At 34.5% G+C, this 21,751-nt stretch overlaps 2 protein-coding genes across 2 annotated transcripts in view; both read right to left on the bottom strand.

The window, feature by feature from the left end:
• Positions 1–21,751, bottom strand: part of LOC141449227 (uncharacterized) — a 334,517-nt gene that overhangs the window by 287,955 nt on the left and 24,811 nt on the right. The gene's annotated exons all lie outside the window — the stretch shown is intronic.
• LOC141449788 (uncharacterized) lies at positions 757–2,069 on the bottom strand. Its single transcript, XM_074119565.1, has one exon. The coding sequence runs from the start codon at positions 1,957–1,959 to the stop codon at positions 757–759; it is 1,203 nt and encodes a 400-aa protein (XP_073975666.1). The 5' UTR covers positions 1,960–2,069.

Genomic DNA, 21,751 nt, shown 5'->3' with positions numbered 1-21,751 from the left:
TCGGAAATTCCCTCAGCCTCAAAATGCATGCATTGGTTTTGCAAAAAAACTGTATTGATTTTCCATTTATTAGGCTTAACAATGCAAAAAAGCCGTTTTTTACCTGAAAAATTAAAAAAAAAAAATCCGCAACGTAAACCGATTTGGTTTTCAGTGGATTTTGGTTAGTTTTGACCCAAATAATAAGGAGAAAGAAACATTTTTCATGGTGAACTTTTCAATTAAAATCGTTCTAGATGAACCGTGATATACTTCATACTTAAGGGTTGAATTTAACACAAATCTAACATAAATTTAGTTTATTCACTTAATTCATATGACATAACACACGTAAAACATAACATACATAAAGTGAGGAATGTCTCTTACTACCGGTCATCTCTTCTCATACACCCTCAACAGGGTTGCTACTCACTTACCAAACATTTAAATTTACTGATAACTCGGCCAATTCTGACCGTTTTTCGCCCTCGATCACATGAGTGCTACTGGAAATTACAATTTAATATAAAGTTCTAACTAATCCTACGAATAAACATAACTTACTGCAATATACTAATACATAAACAAAATTAAGTTAAATAAATGATAATCAATGCACAATAAGTTAATACGATACAATATTACATAAATGATTAATAAAACAACCTAAAAACTATTACTATCTTAATTAACAAACAATATAAAAGAATATCATAAACTATTATGTTTATGTTTATTAAGTTTATGATTTTTTTTGTTTTTGTTTTGTCATATTTATTTTAATTTTAAGACCTCCGTTTCAAGAGACGTCTTATTAAATGCATGAACTAGAAGTATATGTTTCTTTAAATTGCATTTATGTTTGGCTTTATGTGAACAATTTGGACACTGGAATTGTGGTTCTTTACCACATTCATACTTTATATGCCTTAACAATGAACCTCTTTTTGAATAACTTTTTAAACAAAAATTGCACTGTAGTTTCTCAATATTTATCATCTTACCTTGTGCATTCGACTGATTATTTATTGCCTCTTGTGCTGCCATAAACACTTCATCTGTTTGTGTCCGGTCCCCGTCCATCATTTGCCATTGTGTAAAGTCCTGTTGACTAGTATTTCCTTGTAACGACGCGCTAAATGAAGTTCCAGGTTTACTCATTTCGGAATAGTCATCATCATCGTCCAAAGTCAGATCCTCTATATCTTCATTTGCTTCCTCAATAAATTCCGTTTTAGGTTGAATCATATTGTGTTGTGTGGTAGTAGGAGGTTCCATTGGTTCTTGTTTTTTTACTTCAAAACTTGCCGAGTCTGCCGATAGGGGGGTGCTTGTCGCCTGGGGGGGAGCCGAAGTCTGCTGCGGTTGCGGTTGGGCCTCCACCGCTACAGGAGGAAAATCACAAGAGTTATCAGCGGACGTTTCATCCGCCGAAGGCCTTCGGGCGACCCTCCGTCGCCTCTTGGTACCACCTGGGGATATGGAGTCTTCTCGCAGTGGTGCATCACCAACTAGAGGAGATTCAGGGGCTACATCGGACACTCCTGTTTTACAACCAGGTCCTTTCTTAGCGGGTGGCTCGTCAACATCTACTGTCCCTCCTCCTGTAGGGGCGCCCCCACCAACCCTTTGATCCGTAAGTCCCTTAATTTGTAACGCCTCAGCAGTCTTTAAAAATGAATCCAATTGGTCCTGCGATATATTTACTTCTCCTTTATACATATAATCTAACATGGCTTTGAGTTCAAGAAACTTAACATCTTTTAAAAAGATAATAGGACTCTTATCTTCAGCTGCACACAGCATTTTCTCGAAATATGGACTACAGGCTGACAGAACGACTTTGTGTGCTTTTAATATTTGCCCTTCAGCATAGAGCGTACAATCTATTAACGTTTCTGACTCTAATAAATTTTCGAAAACGGAAATAAGCGTACATTGGTGGTTGATCCACCTTAAGCAAAATTGTTCGGCCATTATTAAAATTAACAGTCTTATATAAGTAATACAAAAAAAATAGTGGTTGCCGGCAAAATCGCTCCTACCGACTGATCTCCTTCAAGTCGTTCTTACGTTCTTTACCTCACTTTAACTGTTCTTTACCACACACCTGAAGTTGTAAATTTAAAAAAAAATGAGAGAAAAGAAAAACTAAATCACAAACAATGATAATTATATCCTTAACCTTAAGGGTTGAATTAAACACAAATCTAACGAAAGTTTAGATTATTCACTTAATTCATAAGGCATGACACACGTAAAACATAACATACATAAAGAGTGACAAAAACTAAAGTGAGGATTGTCTCCAACTACCTGCAACCCTCTAGCTACCCCTAACGGTCAGCCCTTCTCATACACCCTCAACAGGGTAGCCACTCACATTCCAAACATTTCAATTCACCTACAAAAATAACGTTTTAAAACTTTGATAAATTTTCTACTCATCCAAAATGTAACTTTTTTTTCTAATCGCTTCTCTTTCTTCCCCAAACGACTATGTCAAATTCTCTAGCGGGCCTAATTAACAGTTAAATATCCTGTATAATGTAAGTGAATATAATTGGGCTCAGGTTGATAATTTAAGTTATGCTTTGTACGTTTGGTTCTAGATATGTTGGTTGTTTTAAACTTTCTTTAAAAATAAAATATCTGTAGTAATAAATGTTATTTTGTAAAAAAAGATGGAAAGCACTCTCTTAGTTATAAGTGGATGAAGTTGAGTACAAAAGTGGTTCCTAGTAGGGGTTTTTATTCTGGTTTAGAAAATCAAACTTTGTATTTAAATAGTAAAAAAAAAATTAAAACTGTACAAGAAAATAATCTGTATTATTCTCATTTCTGTATTAAAAAAAAAGAAGAAATTTCCTTTCCCATAAATAGTACTAAACTCGGTCCAGAGATAAACAGAAGTTTAAAGTTGGGCTCAGTTGGTCTATTATAATTTTTATCCATTTTTAGCTATACTACCCTCTTCCTACGACGTTAAAATAAAGCAGAACGCTATTTCCTTATCTGAAACTTTTAGTGAAGTATTTTATTACAGTATTACAGATAAGGATTTTTTACGTAAGAATGTTATAGTTAAGGGTTAACTAAATAATTAAGACGAAAAAATAAACGTAAACAAATGTTTCCTTTTCTTTGTTATTATCACAATATTTTTATTTTAATAAGTAAATTTAGGATGATTATCGTACCGCTGAAGTAATGACGGAGTGAGTGTCGCTCTAAATTCATTTCAGTTGTTTGCTAGTTAAAAAGTGACGTTTTTCAGTTATTTTTTGCACAGATTTTAATTAACATTTTTGAAACATTTTGGTGCAATTTTACACAATTCTATCGAGCAATATTTTAGATATAAGTGAGTGAAACTATGTAACAATCATTTTAGGTTAGCTGTCTTATTTGAATCAAAAACTGAACGTGTCAAATCTTTGAACTAAATCGAACATTATCGAATTGAAATCGAACTACATGAAGATCGTTATTATCGATAGTATCTAATATTATACTGTATATATTTTATGTAAATACGATTTTGTACATACTTTATAGTTATTTTATTATTATTATTATTAATTATTATTATTATTATTATTATTATTTTCCTTAAATTATATTTTATTATTTGTTAAATCTTTTTTTTTTTTTTTTTTTTTTTTTTTAAATTAAGTCAAAATGGTAAAACGAAAAAAGCCTCCTGTCACTTCTCCAAAATCTAAAAAAGCTCAAATTAAGGAATCATTTCCTTCCACTTCACGTGCAAGTTCCGTGATCAGTTCCTGCTCTTTATCTCCGTCACCTTTTACTACAACTGTTCAAGCAAACAAGGAACGTCTTGGCATGACACCAACCAAAGACAGCCAGATGCACAGTCAGACGGGGACCACTGATGTAGCACCACCTGGAGTACTATCCTCTAACCCTTTTGCTTGTCTAGCACCTCATGAAAAAGACGAGGACAGAGCACCGGTGGAAAAAATACCTAAACCACCACCCATCTACGTAAGTAATCTTACTAATTACATGCAACTGTGTGCAGACCTTATACAGATATGTGGCGCAAATAATTTTGTATGCAAGTGCAGAATTAATAACGTTATTATATCAGCCAAAACCATAGAAGATTACAGAAAGATAATTCATTATCTTTCTGAGAAGAATGCGGAATACCATACTTATCAACTTAAGCAGGATAAAGCATTTAGAGTAGTTATCCGTTCACTCCACCACACTACACCGCCAGAAGTTATTAAACAAGAATTATCAGATCTTGGATTTCTGCCGAGAAATGTTACAAATGTGCTTCACCGTAATACTAAAAAGCCTCTTCCACTGTTTTTTGTGGATCTGGAGCCTCAAAATAATAATAAGGATGTATTCAAATTGAAAGTTTTAAACTACACTCGCATTCGAGTTGAAGAGCCTTATAAACAATTTGAAATCGTTCAGTGCAAACGATGCCAACAATATGGACATACTAAGGCCTACTGCCGGCATCCACCTTACTGTGCTAAGTGCGCAGAACCCCACCTCAGCAAGGAATGCCCAAAACCAATTACGGTCCCTCGTAAATGCGTTCTATGTGGAAACAATCACTCTGCCAGCTATAAGGGATGCTCTGTTCATAAGGAGCTCCAGAGAATGAGGAGGCCGAAGCCCGTCTACGAGCACCCTTCGGCTGTGAGAAGAGATTATCCAGGGCCACCATCTCTCAACGCTTATCCTGCACTGAAAGAAGTTAACAGGACAACAACAACCAATGCTCAAATATCGTATGCTCAAATGCTCAGAAGTGAACCTGCGCTTCAGCCACAACTACCTCTTCCTCAACCAAATCCTACTTCTGATATTACTTCTGTAATCACTTCCTTCTTAAGTGACTTAAAGAGCACAATCAATCCTCTTATTAACCTCCTTACCACCCTAATAACGAATCTCCTGCCCAGGCTTGCTCCTTAATCCCTCAAACATCAATTCTCTCTCAATCCTCCTATGGAACGCCAATGGGCTGAGCTCCCAACGACTCGAACTGGACGCATTCCTCCACTACAGAAGAATAGACATCGCACTCATCACTGAAACTCATTTTACTAGCAGATCTTATTTCAACATAACCGACTACACTATCCACAGGACTGATCACCCTGATGATACTGCCCATGGGGGCACTGCAATTCTAATAAAAAACTGTCTTCAACACAATCTGATCCCAACTAATCCTACCAATTCTCTTCAATCAACTGTCATATCTCTCCCAATAAACTCTTTCCAATTGACAATAGCATCAGTTTACTGCCCTCCTAATCATACTATATCTTCCAATGATTTCCTCTCCTTTTTCCAGTCCCTCGGATCCCGCTTCTTATCAGGAGGTGACTATAACGCTAAGCATCCACAATGGGGCTGTAGAGTGTCCAATCCTCGAGGCTGTTTACTGAACAATGTCCTATCCCAAACGAATTACTCCTTTTTATCTCCACTCAAACCAACTTATTGGCCTACTTCACTCTCCAAACTTCCAGATATTTTAGACTTTTTTGTTTGTACTCCTATCTCTTTTCTACATCCCAACATTGAAACCTTAGATGAACTCTCTTCTGATCACAGTCCTGTATTACTTACCTTAGACACTCAACCTGTATTCAAACAAAATCCTTCGAGACTGATTGACGGAATCGTCAATTGGGACAACTTTCGCTACTTACTGGACAGTTCAATAGACTTTAAAATACCTCTCAAGACTCCTGAACAGATTGACAGTGCAGTAGAAAACTTTACCTCTGCCATACAGCAAAGTGTACGGAATTCTACAACAAATAAAAGACCTCGTACTCTACCTGACCAGTTCTCTTTTGTACCTAGTGACATACGAATCCTTATTACTTATAAAAGACGGATACGATCGTTATGGCAAAACACACGACTACCTTCTTACAAACGTAAATTTAATCGCCTAGCACGTCTTGTTAAGAAGGAGTTGAGTAAGTACAAAAATGAGCAGCACGAAAAAATCACTGCAGCGTTAAACACTACAGACAACTCACTATGGAACACTACACGACGCTTACTTAAGTATAAGTTCACTTCACCTCCAATTAGACGTGAGGATGGTTCTTGGACCAAGACTGACCGCGACAAAGCTGATCTATTCTCTCAACACTTACATACCACTTTTACACCCCACACTAACATATTCGACTCCGAACATACCAGCAAAATTGTAGATGAACTTAATAGACCGTTACCTCTCGAACTTCCTCCCAAAGCTTTCTCTCCTTCTGATGTTAAGTATGCTATCCAGAATCTTCCTAGGAAAAAATCCCCTGGTCACGATCTTATCACCGCCCAAGTCCTCCGGCAAATGCCAAAACGTGCTATCGTTTTCCTTACCTACCTATACAATTCAGTACTTAGAACCACATTTTTCCCGACTCAATGGAAATTCTCCAAAATAATAATGATTCCTAAACCTAAAAAGCCAGTAAACAGCGTTTCGTCCTATCGTCCTATAAGCCTTCTTCCAATCTTAGGAAAACTCCTTGAGAAACTGCTCCTAAAACGAATTTATCCTCTCCTAGAATCACAGGAAATACTTCCGTCCCATCAATTTGGTTTCCGCGCTCATCACTCTACAGTCCAACAATGTCATCGTGTTGTGGATGTAATCTCAACCTCTCTTGAGAATGGACAGTATTGTCCGGGAGTTTTTCTCGACGTTGCTCAAGCTTTCGATCGCGTCTGGCACCGGGGATTGCTTGCCAAACTCAAGAGCATCCTACCAACTACATATTTTCTCATCCTTCAATCTTACCTTACTGGACGCTTATTTAGTGTCGTCTGTGGAAATTCCTACTCTCCTTGTTACCCAGTTCGAGCAGGTGTTCCCCAGGGAAGTGTCCTTGGGCCTGTACTCTACACCATATACACTGCTGATATTCCTACCAATCCTCGTACCTTCCTTTTTACTTATGCCGATGATACGGCCATCCTCTCTCCTCATAAAGACCCGGTCCTTGCCTACCGCTTCCTCCAATCCCATATAGAATCTCTTGAGCCTTGGCTAAAGAAATGGAGAATTAAAATTAATGAAAATAAATGTAATTACATTACATTCTCCCTAAGGCGAACTATCCTTCCACCCGTTTACCTAAACCTCACTCCTCTTCCCACAACAGATTGTGTTAAGTATCTAGGACTCTTCATGGACAAACGCCTAACCTGGAATCCACATACTAGACTCAAACGGAAAGAACTGAACAGACGATACAAACTTCTCTCTAGACTTCTTGACAAGCGATCTAAACTCTCTCTACAGAATAAACGACTTATCTATACTATGATACTAAAACCTGCCTGGACTTACGGAATGGAACTTTGGGGCTCAGCCAAAGCTTCCAATATCTACAGAATCCAATCCTTCCAGTCAAAAACTCTCCGTAGAATCGCTAATGCTCCTTACTTTGTTTCCAATCATACCTTGCACCGAGATTTCCTTGTTCCCTATGTTTCTGAAGCTGTAAGATCCCGATACTTTAAATTCCACACATCAATCACCTCACATCCTAATCCTCTAGTAGCTCAACTTACCACTCTACCAGGAAATCCTCCCAGGCGGTTGAAGCGCAGGTGGCCACGCGATCTTCTAAATGAAGTAAGAGCCAATGTACAGTAGTGAACTGTACCACTTTGGGAGTTTCACCAATGGGTGAATTCTCCCCTCATGTATTCATGTATGTATTCTATGTATCATGTTGTATCAGCTTCACTTGATGCAGAATTATTCTGCAGTTGTGAAAATAAATAAATTAAAAAAAAAAAAAAAAAAAAAGGATGATTATGATTAGAAATTTCTTGTCCCAGAAGCATTTTTAAAAATAAACTCGAGGCATAATTATAAAAGCTGACTGAGAGCGAACGTAAGAGTCATTAACTTGGAGAGAAGTATAAAAACCTAAAGTAGCGAGAGCCTAATTAAGTAGAATTAAACCTTAACGTTTTGCCCAACTTACCACCCACAACCCTATTCAATATATGTCGTAGTATAAGCAGCTTCACTTTTCAAACAATATCTTCAAAAAATTATCTTAGAATAATTTATAATTAACAATAAAATTAACAATGTTATCTTTGATAAACACCTTTCATTAGCATTATTGGAATTATATTTTGCACCAGGCTGAGGGACCATATTTCGCGGAACACTTGGACCATATTCGCGGAACACCGGTTAAGAACCACTGCTTTAGAGTGAGTGGTCACTTCTTTGATATCATTTACTTTAGTTGAATTGAAATTTTCAATAAATGCTTTAATATTGGCCAAAATTTGTAATCATAATAAACTTCGATATTTATAAATTTAAAAAAAAAAATGAATTAGCCGTAATTTTCAATGGAATAAAATATTAAAGGTATTTTAATGAAGTGTTTGGGCGATTTTGCACAATAAGCAAATTAGATCGTTATCGGCGTACATATTCACAGTGGATTTTTTTACAATTGTTTGCCAACGGTTTTTGATGGAGGTAATTAAGCATTCATTTCCCGCCCTAGTTCACTACTGTGCGATAAAAACAAAAAATGGTTAAAAAATAAAAATAAAAAAAAAACTGTTTTAGCGAACGAAAGGCGAACTGAATTTCCAACGACCTGATTTTTGCTAATTGAATTATTAGTTAAAGCGGATAAACGGTTAGCCGCGGTGAAAACTTGGGAAGGGATTCTGTGGAGATACAGAAGAGAAGGGGTGTAAATTAGTGTTGGTAACGTTGATGAAGGGTGTGAGCGTTGGTATTTGTTATTGGATTGGGATAATAAAACAGCAAGCAAGCTTGTCTCGAAACCAACACTCATACGTGCAAGAATTTACACAATTTATGTACGCGTTGGCAACACAATTAATGTCCTCTCTTAAAGCAGGTATAACAATAACAACCATGAATAGTTCTGTTACCGCCAATATTCAGGCATTTTAAGTTTTGCAACAGTAAATAAATCAATTAATAAAATAAAAACTACAGATACGGTAGCCTATGTAAATAGGCAAACATAATAAATGTAACATTGTAAGAGGGAATGAAATAGAGAAAAAAATATTTGTACAATAAAATCACGGTAACTGGCCGAGATGCAGGCTGAAGGAGTATATTGATCTGGCTGATTCCGTGCTTTCTTGACGAAGTCATATAGACTCCTAGGAAAAGAAATCTAGAGTTCTGTCTGAACTCTCCTTAGTGCTACCTCAACTAATTCCATCCGGAAAGACCTGTTGTGAAGCTGTGACTCGGAGTTAGTGATCTCACAGATACGACGTCCAAGGGTTTTTCAATCCTGCTGACCCAAAGTTGCGCAACATTTTTAGAGCATTATCGCTAAAATTATCGCAATTACTCAAAATTATGTAGACTGCTAGTCCATACCTCAATCACACCCAATGCTTGTGGCTTTTTTCAAAGTGGCTGGCTGCATGTAAGATGCACTAATTTTTTATTAATCTTTTAAGCCACTACAGTTGTTTCCTCCTCCGAAATATAAATACTTTCCTATAATAATTTTGTTTTCAGTTACTTCTTCGAAGAAGGAATTCCTTCATAAAAGGAAGTTTTAGAAACCATCTTAGAAGGAAGAAGAGAAAATGAAGAATCTAGAAAAAACTCTTCCAAGATTTCTTCTTACCGTCATTTATGTAATGAAATTTTCTTAGAATAATTTGGACAAAAAAGGAGCCAAAAACCTCAACATTTATTTATTAAAGAGAAGTTTTCGCTCAAATTGAGGTTGTTAAAAAGTGCATATATTTCCGACTGTTTCTAGATTTTCCCAAAAACAGCTCAAACGATTTTACTTTAAACTTCGTACGCTCACAGCATACACTAAAACTTTTATAATCTGGCTCATCATTGCTTAACTATATTCTTGTTGATATTAATAAATAATGAATTTTCAAGTACGGTTTAAATTAATTTTATCAAAAACATAGTGTTTAAGTAATTGATCCAGCCAGAGCACAGCTCGCTCGTCTGCATTGTTGTATCGATCTTGTTTATAAATAAATATTCTATTGTTCCGTGTTCTCCACACCGAAAACTAAGATTCTCACTGCAAGGTTACTCTCCTTTGAACATATTCCTCGGATTACACCGAATCGAAAAAGTTTACTAAAGAAAACTTAGAAGATCATTTACAATCTTCTTTTAATTTTTCTGTACAATGATGTTAATAATCTAAAGTTGAAAAATACAATTGAATTTTTACGTGTTTTCTTAATTTAGTTGCATTATGAAGGCGTTCTAGCAATTCTAATGCTCTCATAATTTTTTTTTTCAAAAATATTACAATTATATTTGGATCTTTCAAGCATATTTTATTCTAAATATGACATGCGTGTAACTGTTAAGCATATCATAAAATTAAATATTACCAAGCGAAAACATCAGATAATAGATGAAAATTCAAAATTCACCTGCAATAGTAAAAACAATATGTTACCACAGTTATAAGAATATTATCAAGCTCTTTAGAGCTAACCGTAGTTTCAAAAAACTCTTGAATTTTCTGCAGAATTATTGAGTAAATTCTATCCATTTATTTGATTACTAGAATGGCAAAATTTTGCTACAAGTTCTGTACAATAGTAGTAATTAATGAGGGAAGATACACCCATTGGTGGCACTCAATAAAAGTTATATTGTATCTGGAAGAAGCTTCAACTAAATATATCCAGTATAACTAATCATGACGCCATTAACGCTGAAGAAGTCTAAGAGGAACGTCAGAAATTGTTTGGGAAGAGCGGTGACGGACTAAAGGATTCTGATGTGCTGATAAGGTAATTTCTTGCAGCGAATAGAGGTTACAACAGACAGGAAAGGAATAATGATGTCATTATGAATGGCTTAGTTGGATGAATAGTAGGGAGCATTGAATGTGAGGAGAATTTTTGATTAGAAGGTTTGATTCTTAGGAGGTTGAACCGCTTGGTAGAACCTCATATTTCGATTCTGTAGGTCCATATTGGGTTAAAAAAACTGCGATACAAGAAGAGCCGTTTGTTCTCTAGTGATGGCCGTGATCGGTTATAATAGTATCTAGAGCTGGCAGGATCGTGCGTTCATTTCTAATCCCTTAATTGGAGTGTGAGGGTTGTAAGATAGCATTGTGTCGTTGAACTGTCCAAGGTAGAGGACGACATTAGTGGCTGGGAGAAGAGTTTGATTATAATTTAGAGCAAGCAGTGTTATTTGGAGAAGAGTGAAAGAAATATGCTGACACTTACTTCCATTTATTTTGTGTCCACCTGCGAAACCATTTCTCTAAACTTGTAAGATGAGTTTGTATATTCGTTGGAGAATATTGGATCAGGATCAGAGGAGAGGTCAGCAGGATTATTAGCATATTTGGAGAGGATAGTATTACTGTCAATATGGATATCTGCAATGTATACAGTACAGAGAAGAGGGTCTAGAATACTCCCTTGCGGGACACCTGCTTTCGCTCTACAGAAAGGAGATATTCAGGCTCCAACCCGAAAGTAATGGTCAGAGAGGTATGATTTAAGGATGAAGTAACACGTAAAAGGAAGGACCTTTCTAGTTCCAGTTCAGCCCAGAAAGCCATACCCGATCGAAGGCTTGCCCCAAATCAAGAAACATCCGAGTGGCATTCCTTCCTCCGTCCATGACACCTAATTGGTAATTGAACGTTGAGCACCGCCAAAATAGGCGATTATTTCACTTTACTACTTTTACATTTCTTTCACTCATGTGTGGAAGCAATGGTATCCACAAAACGATGTAGATGCATCGATGAGTAGAGTTAAGACCAAGATAGATTTTCGCTATCAATGCGTAAATAGTAACAGATAAATTAAAAACCTGTTTATATAAATTTACAAATTTATTTGAGGTTATGAAACTTCTTATAATCATTTCTGTTCAGTGTTTCTTCTAAATTGGTAGGGAGAAGAAAGAGTAATTTCCGAGGCACTAAACTGTCTGGGTCCGATCCTGATAGGCAAAAAAAATGGCGAGGAAATTGTAGTTTTGGCTTGGTGTTAGTATTCTGCATTCAAGTCAAAAAGGTCCTCTGGTTTGAGTCCAGTTTCCTTTGCTACCTCTAGATTTTTCTTTACTTTGAAGCCCCTATTGTTCTCTTGTGCAGTACTTGTTAGGTTTGAAAGAGAGAACGATCTCCAGAAGTCAGAGTGCACTGTGCAAATGCTCTGTTGCAAAAAAGGCACATTTCTCGCTGAACTAAGATCGCATTAGATCCTCCAATTAGACAGTGTATGAAAAAGGAAATTTGCGTTTGGAAAACTAATAAATACGAGTATAATAAAATTTACATCCTGAAAAAGTCTATGTTTGCAAAGGTTTGATGAAAGGTTTAAGACCTTTCCCAGAGAAAGAACCCTCCTCTCGAAGTCTTGCTGCTATGGTTTTATTAAAAAGTAAAGTAAAGTAATCGCCTATTTTTTCAGGCGGAGCTTAACATCCAACTACCAATTAGGTGTCGGACTAGCAAACATACTTTACTGTAAATTTCTTTTATTAAACATTAAATAAAATCCAAGGCCTAAGGACCGGGAATCGAACCCAGTACCACAATGCATATTAGCTTCGCAGATTAGTTTTATTAATAAAACAGCATTAAAGCTATATAAAGGTAGCTGGATATGACGTAATTACAAAATGTATAGTTTAATGTTGTTTTAACACGTTCTCCATTGCCATTTATGATAGTTTGAAAACATATTTAATTAAACTAAACAACTAGAAAATCAATACAACAAAGTTAGCGCATACACATTTATATTGTATATAGTTGAATTTGTTTCAATAACTGATACGTTTTGATTAAATTCGAGGAACAATATCTGTGTCAATTAGACAACTCTGAACTAAGATTAGTACTAAATTCGTCCAATTAGATCTCGCGCTTTCCAATCTCTTCTCCATCTCCTGTGTAGACACTTGCAAATTTACGACTCTCCAATATTCCCCTCTATAAACGAGCCTATGTACGTGAAGTGTATAGAAGCAGTAAAAAAGGTTAACATGGTCCATATCTCCACTTCCTGCTCTTCAGCTGATGACAATTTTGTGCATGTACTCTGTAAACAATATTACAGGTTTAAGTACCGTTCACCACCACCACCACTTGCTCTACCATCTCCAGATTGCCGGATATATCTAGTTACCATCTTGGATTAGATCAAAATTATGTTGTATACCCTTCTTAAGTGCTTGGCTAATAACCAGATTAACCTGGTTTAATGGAAACTCACTTTATAACTCCGCCTTTATTATAAATATTAATTACAAAATTGTAATTGAATTTATTATTATTTTTAAATTAATAATCGTACGTATTTTATTATTTATATCTTTATGTAGTTATGATGCAGATGCAGTGTGAGAACTACTTGGTAAACTACAAAAAATAAATAAAGCAATGAAAATCAACTTATATCTGGATTTCGCGAGCAGACAGAAGCGTCAACATTTAACAACGCTATCACGTTGCCAGTTTGTTAAGCTGTTACAATTGTCTACTACTTCTACATTTATTTTTGAAGAATAGGTGAATAAAAGAAGAATGCTACGGAAAAGTATGATTTCAAAATAGATTCTGATAAATTTCTGAAATATTTGTAAAAAGAAGTCAATTCTGGATGGTTAAGGTGTTTGGAATAAAAATTCTGTAATATAAATTTGAAAACATTCACATTTTGAGTCAGTTGCACAGTTTTAGAAGAAACGCCGAGTTTCTTGTCATACCTTCTTAGTAAATTTGAAATTCGACTATAATTATAATAATTATTTTTAAGGCGCCACGGTAGCCGACCGGTTAATAGGCGAAACCTGTAAAGCTAATATGTATTGTGGTACTGGGTTCGATTCCTGGTCTAGGCCTTGGATTTTATTTAATGGTTAATAAAAGAAATTTACAGTAAAGTATGTTTGCAAGTCGCGACACCTAATTGGTAGTTGGACGTAAAGCCCGCCTGAAAAAATATTAATTTACTTTTACTTTTTAATAATTATTTTAATGTAAACAAAATTAAAAGACCTTTTTGTGTTAAATGTGAACTTATATATTTTTTCTAAAGTAAATGCTTCACCAAAATTAAGGCAACAAATACAACAGTATTGTTTGATCTTATTTTGACTGAATAACTGAATTTATTTCCTAAATCTAAGGTACACAATTTGAATCATTTTTCGTCTTATTATAAACAATAATTTAACAATAACTTGGTAATTATAAAATAAAAATAATGAAATAATATGGTATCTAACAGTAAAAAAAATTTTCTAGTTGATGAGCTCAATTTCTAGTTAACTTATTTAGTAATAAACATTTCTTGCCCTATATGATTTTGTATTTTCATTCAATCTCACATTGCTACACTTAAACAACCATTATCGTAATTTTATGCAAATACTAGTTTGCTTACACACAAGAGTTGCTTTGGTTGCTCTCTAACTAGAAACTGATGCCTTCAGATTAATGAAATCAATTAATTTATCTTAATCTTCAAGATTATTAAACGCAAACTTAATAGTCACTCTGTACAATGTTACTATTAGACTGTTACTTCAAGATAAAATTACAGAGTTATTTTGATTTCAAGTACTGGACATTGAATTTAAATAGTTTTTAATAAGAGAAATGTACAGTAAACTGTGTCAGCTAAAAAGTAGTCGGAGAGATTCCCAAAAAGAGGCAGAAGTTTTAATGAGTTATTAGTAAAGTAAAGAAGAAAAAAATGCATTATCCCATCAAAGCTGGTTTGTTTTTTAAAATCTATTTTCCGTAACTTTCTATTAATATTTCAAATAGGGTTCTAATAATGTAAAAAAAAATAAAATAATGACCATTTCTTTCAAATAATCAATACTTCCATTACAAAATATCTTCTGGAGTTCCGGATAAGTTGCTATCATTGAAGTTAGCAATATCACTTGAAATTCACTATCTATCCTATCACTTTTTCACTTAGTTTCTTTTTAACAGCCAATGTAATTTTAGTTTCTTCTTTTTCCCCGCTGATAGGGAGTTTTGTTTCAGCTGATAGGGAGTTTTGTTTCAGCTGATATTTGCTTTCCACAAATTGTTGATACGTCCTACCCTCATCATTGTCTCTAGGATTGTGATCTGCAATCACAGATTTCAGATTCACCATCGTCCGATTCATTTGATTAAAGTTGTTGTGGTAATGCTAGTCTTTCTTGAAATATAATCCATCTTTTAGTTTAGAATATTCATTTTTGTAAGAAAAGAGAAATATTAGTCAAATGACCTGACGCGATCAAATGCTAACTCAGTATTGTGAATTTACAATGCAATTTTAAGTTTTGATCTTAACTAATGATACATAATTTACGTTAAATGTCGCTTATTGCATATCACTTAATAAATATTGTAGCATCTATTATACGACATTGGAAATCGGTTATAATAAAGTAGGGCTCATGTTTTAAAGAAAAAGTTGTTTCTAGAAGTGTCGTCGCTTGCTGAAAATCCTGTCTTCATTAACTAGAATCGATAATATTTAATAAAAAATAATAATAACAATAAATCTAGAGACTATAAATTGGTCTTTATGGGTAAAAAAATCGGCTAAACAATGAACGAGTTAGCCCCTAAATTTTTGAACTAAATTGAAGTGAATTGAAAAATATGAACAAGGCAATAAAAGAAATCAATCTTTATTCTCCGATAATTCAGAACTGATTGTTTAATAACGTAAGAGTTTAATGAAATTCCAAATTAATCCTAAGCCGATAAAGCTTAAATCAAAGGCTGCATCAAAATCTAAGTAGGCACAGTAATTTCACGTGACAAGGATATGCTTTTAACTTCGTGCATCAAGTGAAGCGGATTATGTAAAACTTAATCTCTGTACACAGTGTGTGTATGACTCTGCCAAGCCAACTTCTTTAGAATTCTAAATCAAATTCAAAATATGTGTAAACTCGTGAAGGTTTATATGTTAACTTTTTTTAAAAAATATATTGTTTGAATAAATCTTTCAAAAAAAAAATCCATTACAAATAAAGAAAAGAATTTCTGGGATTTCTTTAGGGAAGAAAGAAAAAGTTTTAGGAATGAAGAAGTAATAGAAGAATCAATTGTTTAGCGTTCTGAACATCCAGGGTATTTCCTCATAGCAATAACGGGGAGATGTGTCTGTGAAAACTGTGGTGCTGGCCAAACAATGGAGCCTTTCGGATCTCTTACAATAAAGTGTCCCCACATTCCCTTGGGATAGAAGCAGCTTGTTTTCTTAACTCTCCAAAAACTTAGTAGACATATCTCTTATAGTGGAATTGCTTATAAAAATAAAATATTAAAGAAAATATATTCTTAGATCAAATACAAAATATTTATTTGTAAGTGGGGAATTGAATTTTGACTATCAAAATAACAGGTTTGGCACACAAAGGCGAGTGAGTTGAAAAACGTTTGACTCTTGCTTTGACTGTGAAAATGAACTCAAAAAATACAAAATTAAAATTAAACATCTTTGTAAAAAAGTAGGAAGATAATTTCTACTTACTATTATCGTTTTTAAATAAGGGATTAAATCTAGGTCGAAATGCATTTCCAGATTTTTGACATCTCTAGCCTTTGTTTATGGATTTTTCAAATCTTCTGCAGCTTCATCTATATCCACACTTTGCTATAGATAATATAAACATTTTATCCTAATTGTGGGCTTAAGAAAGCTGTCGGGTCAGCAAAAGAAGAATAATAAACCTACAACCAGTTTATTCACTCAGTGTTCTATTCAGTAGTTAAGATGAGGGTCAGAAAGTTCTAGAAAGAAAGAAGAAAACGACAGAAGGAAATGAAGATAAATGAAGGTCATAAATGGAAAACATTGAGAGTTTCTAAAAAGCTGCAGAACTACCTCCTACTAGTTAGTTTTCCTCGAGCAGTTGGAGTAACTTGTTTTAGGCTTTACAACTGGTTAGATTTAGCAGAAGGCTAAAGTGGGTTTGCTGGAAAACGCTTTGTTTTTCAGGTTATTCTTGGGCGCATGTCAGAAATTGGACTGACGCTGACAATTTCCATGATAAGAAAACTAATTTATATTGAGCCGTCACCTTCCACAATAATTCGGGAGTTAGACGCTAAGCCTCGCCTGAAAACGTAAGGCGATTACTTTACCTCTTTTTTTACTGGGCTGCCAGAGATCACTAAGCTTTTCACTAATAAGTACCTCGCTGTTAGGAGTAAGAAAAAAAGTAATGGATAGGTTAAATGATGCGCTTTAGTCTTCTGATGATAACGGCAGTATCCGCAAAATTGAGGTAAATAGCAAACAGCGCATAGTGAATGTTAGTAAAGGTTGAAGTGTGTTTCTAACTTGAAGATAATATTAAAGAAAAAAAAATGTTATCACTTGTTATAAACGTTGACTTTTTCCCTGTACTCTTAAAAAGCACAACTCCGATTATTTCTTTTACTTTAATAATTGTCAGAGTATTATATTGCTAAAGAAAATAGTTTTGCTTTCATAATGCGAGTAAAACGATCTTTTTCATATTTGCGTTAAATATGTGAGTTTCCATTTAATTTATTTAGAAGTTAGTCAAGTATACGTAACTTTTTCAAGTTGACAACAAGTAAGTGCACTTATACAACAAAACATTCTCGTTTTCATTATTCTTTTCATGAAAGTAGAGCAGTTTTACAATAGGGTAATAAATATTTCTTAAAACAACTTATTTTCCAGCGAGAAGTTTTTAAAGAAGTTTTCAATTTTGCAAAAAAAAAAATCCTTTAATTTATTTTAAGAGAAAAGTGCGTTATTTTAAGCTCTGTGTGTTATTCTACTTCTATACAATTTCAGTTTTACCAAATATTTAGAAAAAATAAATAAATACGAGTATGTCTCTGAAAAGCGAGGCTAACATTATATTTTTGAATGTATTGAGAAATGCATCTGCAGAATACAGATGACACATTAATAGTATAATTTTCTTGAATTTTATTTTATTTTAGCGTATGAGCAAGTGCACAACAGAACGCTATGTAATAAATTGCACCTTAATAAACATTTAAACAAATAATATTATATTATATAAATTTTCTTAGATCAGTTATCAGCGATAATGTAGGTCTGCTTAAATTATATTTTCAGGTCGTATATTCATCAGGCTCCTTGAAACCCATAACGATAGTCCTCAATTCTGTTCTTCTACCTCTTTTAGTATTCCTTCATACAACGTTCCCTCTTTTGCACTACCTTATTCCAGACTACATTGCCTGTATGTAGAATGAAGCCAAACATTTTTATTCAAACAGTTTAAAAAAACATGGAGAAATAAACTACTTATTAACACTTAATCTAATTGTATTTAAAAGTTTATTTAATTTTTTGTTAATTGTTTGAATATTAATCCTACATTACTATACATGTTTATAACGGGTGAAACCTTACATGTTTATTCATTTTTTTTTTTTTAACTAGATCATTGATCCAAATTTTGGTAAATAAATAATTAGATACAAACTAGTTTTATTGCTCACTATAATCAATAGCAGCCGTTGAAATGAAGGGTAAGAACAAAGACCTTTCGCTGAGTTAAACACAGACACTTTTTTTTTGTAGGCTTGGTTTAAAAATTAAACTGCCTTAATTTTTCAATTTAAAATCAAATATTAATTTAGAATACATTCAACACAATTACATTCAATAAGAGTTTTCCTAAGAATATGTTTGCAAAATAATTTAGCCAATCTGATTCTTTAAGCTATACAACCCACTCTAATAATTGACAGTCATTAATAATTAGGTAATTACTTTAAGCTTAGGCTTTTAGTTTTTTTAATTATTCTGCTAAGATATAATTAATTCTTGGGGTCTTGATTTATCACACATCCAGGCAGCTCTGCTATTTCATATTGTGTCCTCCGAAGTCTCATGGTAGTATGAGACTTCCTAGATTGACTTTCAGTGAAGTATTGGTACATATTCTCTGGGTGCCCGGGCATTCAAGAGAAAAACATAAGAAGTGGTAGCCTGGGTACCTTACCATGGTATCTTTAAATAAACCTGGGCCATTTATGGCATAGTAATGTGCCGCGATATGTGGCAGCCATAAAAGTCAAAGCATTGATGGATGAAAACCTCAGGCCAGAGGCAAGCGAAAAAGTTTGGATTCCCTAGTGGATAAGATTACTATGGCATAACTCGAAGACCAGGAGGATATTTTAGGACACTCGATGGCCTTTTAAAGGGCCACTGCTGACTTAGTGAAGACTAGCAACGCATAAGCACCTCTAACGGATTGTCTGTGTAGGTTTGAGTATTTACAGTCAGTGAGGAGGCTGTGTAGCTGTAAAAAAAAACTCGAGCCTTTTGAGATTTAGCCCTGTCTTCCTCCAGACTCTTAAGTGTGATCAACTGGAGTGATACTCCAAATAGAGGACGATATAACAGATATGCTGGGACGTGGTGGCATACGCTGATTGCCCAACTACCACGATTCTAATCTCATCCAAAGTTACATCTAATTTTTAAAAAAGAGAATTATGTGGAAAAAGCAAGCAACAGATGAATTAATGTTTCTGTTCAAACGTAGTAGGATTACACCATTTAATCTAGTCCTAGAGATAGAATTATAGTATACATACAGTTACATTTTTCAAAGCATACTATTTGAAAATTTGTTATTTTATATATTTTCTGTGGTTAAATCCTAACCGCTGGGAGCACTTCCTTTGTTCTAAATTCTTTAATTTAAATCCGTTCTCGCGACTCAAGGGAGAAACTGTTCCAAAAATTCAGTTTCCTGAGGCGTCGATCTCATTAGTTTACTACCAGAAGGACTTCTACTTCAAAACATTGACGCTGGGCGCTTTCCTTCTTCCATTAACAACTTTTCTGTCTGTAAAGGAGATGGTATACTCTAGAGGCAATCTAGTACACTTCGTTGCATGGTTAACTACATACACTTTTTTTCCATTTTATTTGAATAATGATTGTCTACTTCTATTTGTCAACATGGAGCTTGAGTGATGTTTTTAGAATTTAATAATGTGCATGGAAATTCTTTTCTAGGTTCAAAAGTGTTGATCATTAAAACAGTAACAACTATAGACAAAGTGAAGATGTCAACAAATATTTGCTGTAATTTGACTTCTCCATTTATATTATTTGTCATTGTGACTGGCGCGGGGAGACACTCTACCAAGAAGAACATCCTCTAAGAGGTTTGTTGGGAAAATAAATTACACCACTCGCTTCTACTTCCAATAACCAATTACACCAAGAGTCTGTTCGCTGTTATGGACAGTACATTCCTATTTATTTTATCTGTTACGATATCATCCTCTCCCACAGTGTCTTTTCATTTGTGATTTCTTTTCATTTTATTTTTTGTTTTTTAGTCGAAAATGAGAACATCCAGACAATAACTCTGCGCCACATGTTCTCTAGTTTGGTTTTTTGGTCACATAATGCCTTGGTAAGAATGTGCCTTTCCACTCACTTCACTATGGCTTCTTTATACTGATATTTCTACATCAGTAGAGCGCATTAAGCAAATGTACCATTTTTGAATTCATAATATCACTGACCAACCACCATCTGGCTTCAGTAGTTACCATAACATACATTTTGCACGCACTCTCATGTGAATTTACCCTTTTCAGTAGATAACCGGTTCAAGGAAAAATAAAAGTCTAAAAATAAACATTTACCACCATTATGATAACTAGATGATCTCCTTTAAATTACTCTTTTATGATAATTTCATTAGTGCTTTTCAGCATAGTTGAAGTAACTTTTCCCGTCAGGTATATAAAAAACAATATACTTTGCATAATTTGGGCATAACCTGTAATAAGTACATCTGTTGTGGCAGAGAGTGAGGTGATGACGTGGCTGAATCACTCAAGTAAAACTAAATATGTTTACCGTACTTAATGTTTCAATCTCTAAGAATGTATGATGAAGCCGGTCAGAATGTCTGGAATGAATTGAAATTGTTCAGCATGCTGTTCTACAATTTTAGTGCACTTTTTGGTTACTGTCGAACATAAAATCCTTTTTCGAATTCCGCTATTCCAATTTTTGATGTGATCTTCTTTGAAGAATAAAATGTTTACCATTTGTTTGCAATTTAATTTTCATTATTTGGGGGTTGAAGAAATCCAACCTAGTAGCACCGCAGAATTATTCCCTTTAGAGAATGGAGTTGTTCCAGACTCTTAGTGCTCTTGCAGGTGGGTACTAGGGTTAGTGCAAACAACTCTTATACTGCCGGTCCCAAAAGATATACATCGCCTACAAAAGTAGTTCCAAATGGTCAAGATTAACCCGGAGGCAAACAAACACTGCTCTAGGACACTTTATGGGCAGTGAGGGTTTTGGAAGCGTAGATAACGTCATTTCGACCAACAATAATCAATATTACAGTATTTGCGTATCCTTCGGGATATAATAAACCCTCTCCGAACCCACTCTGCTCACTAGCACCATAAAGAAAGTAAATAGAAAACAGGAAAGGCCAGATTTAGAACCCGTCTTCTTCTCGTTAAGTTTTTCCAACGCCCTACAGCACTGTAATACTATTTACTGGCAACATCTTAACAAAATTTCCAAATCCGAGCTATAAATCTTAAAGGAAATTGTTATTTTAGGATTTTACCAAACATCTCAAATTCTAACCCCTTTACTTATAAAATATTTCTTTAAAATTCAGGGACCAGATTTAGAAATAGTTCTCTAAATGAATCAATTAATT

Source organism: Rhodnius prolixus, unplaced genomic scaffold (genome assembly GCF_049639745.1).
Source record: "Rhodnius prolixus isolate KJV_2025 unplaced genomic scaffold, Rpr scaffold_2, whole genome shotgun sequence".
Lineage (NCBI taxonomy): Eukaryota > Metazoa > Arthropoda > Insecta > Hemiptera > Reduviidae > Rhodnius > Rhodnius prolixus.
This window is presented reverse-complemented; position numbering and strand designations above follow the sequence as displayed.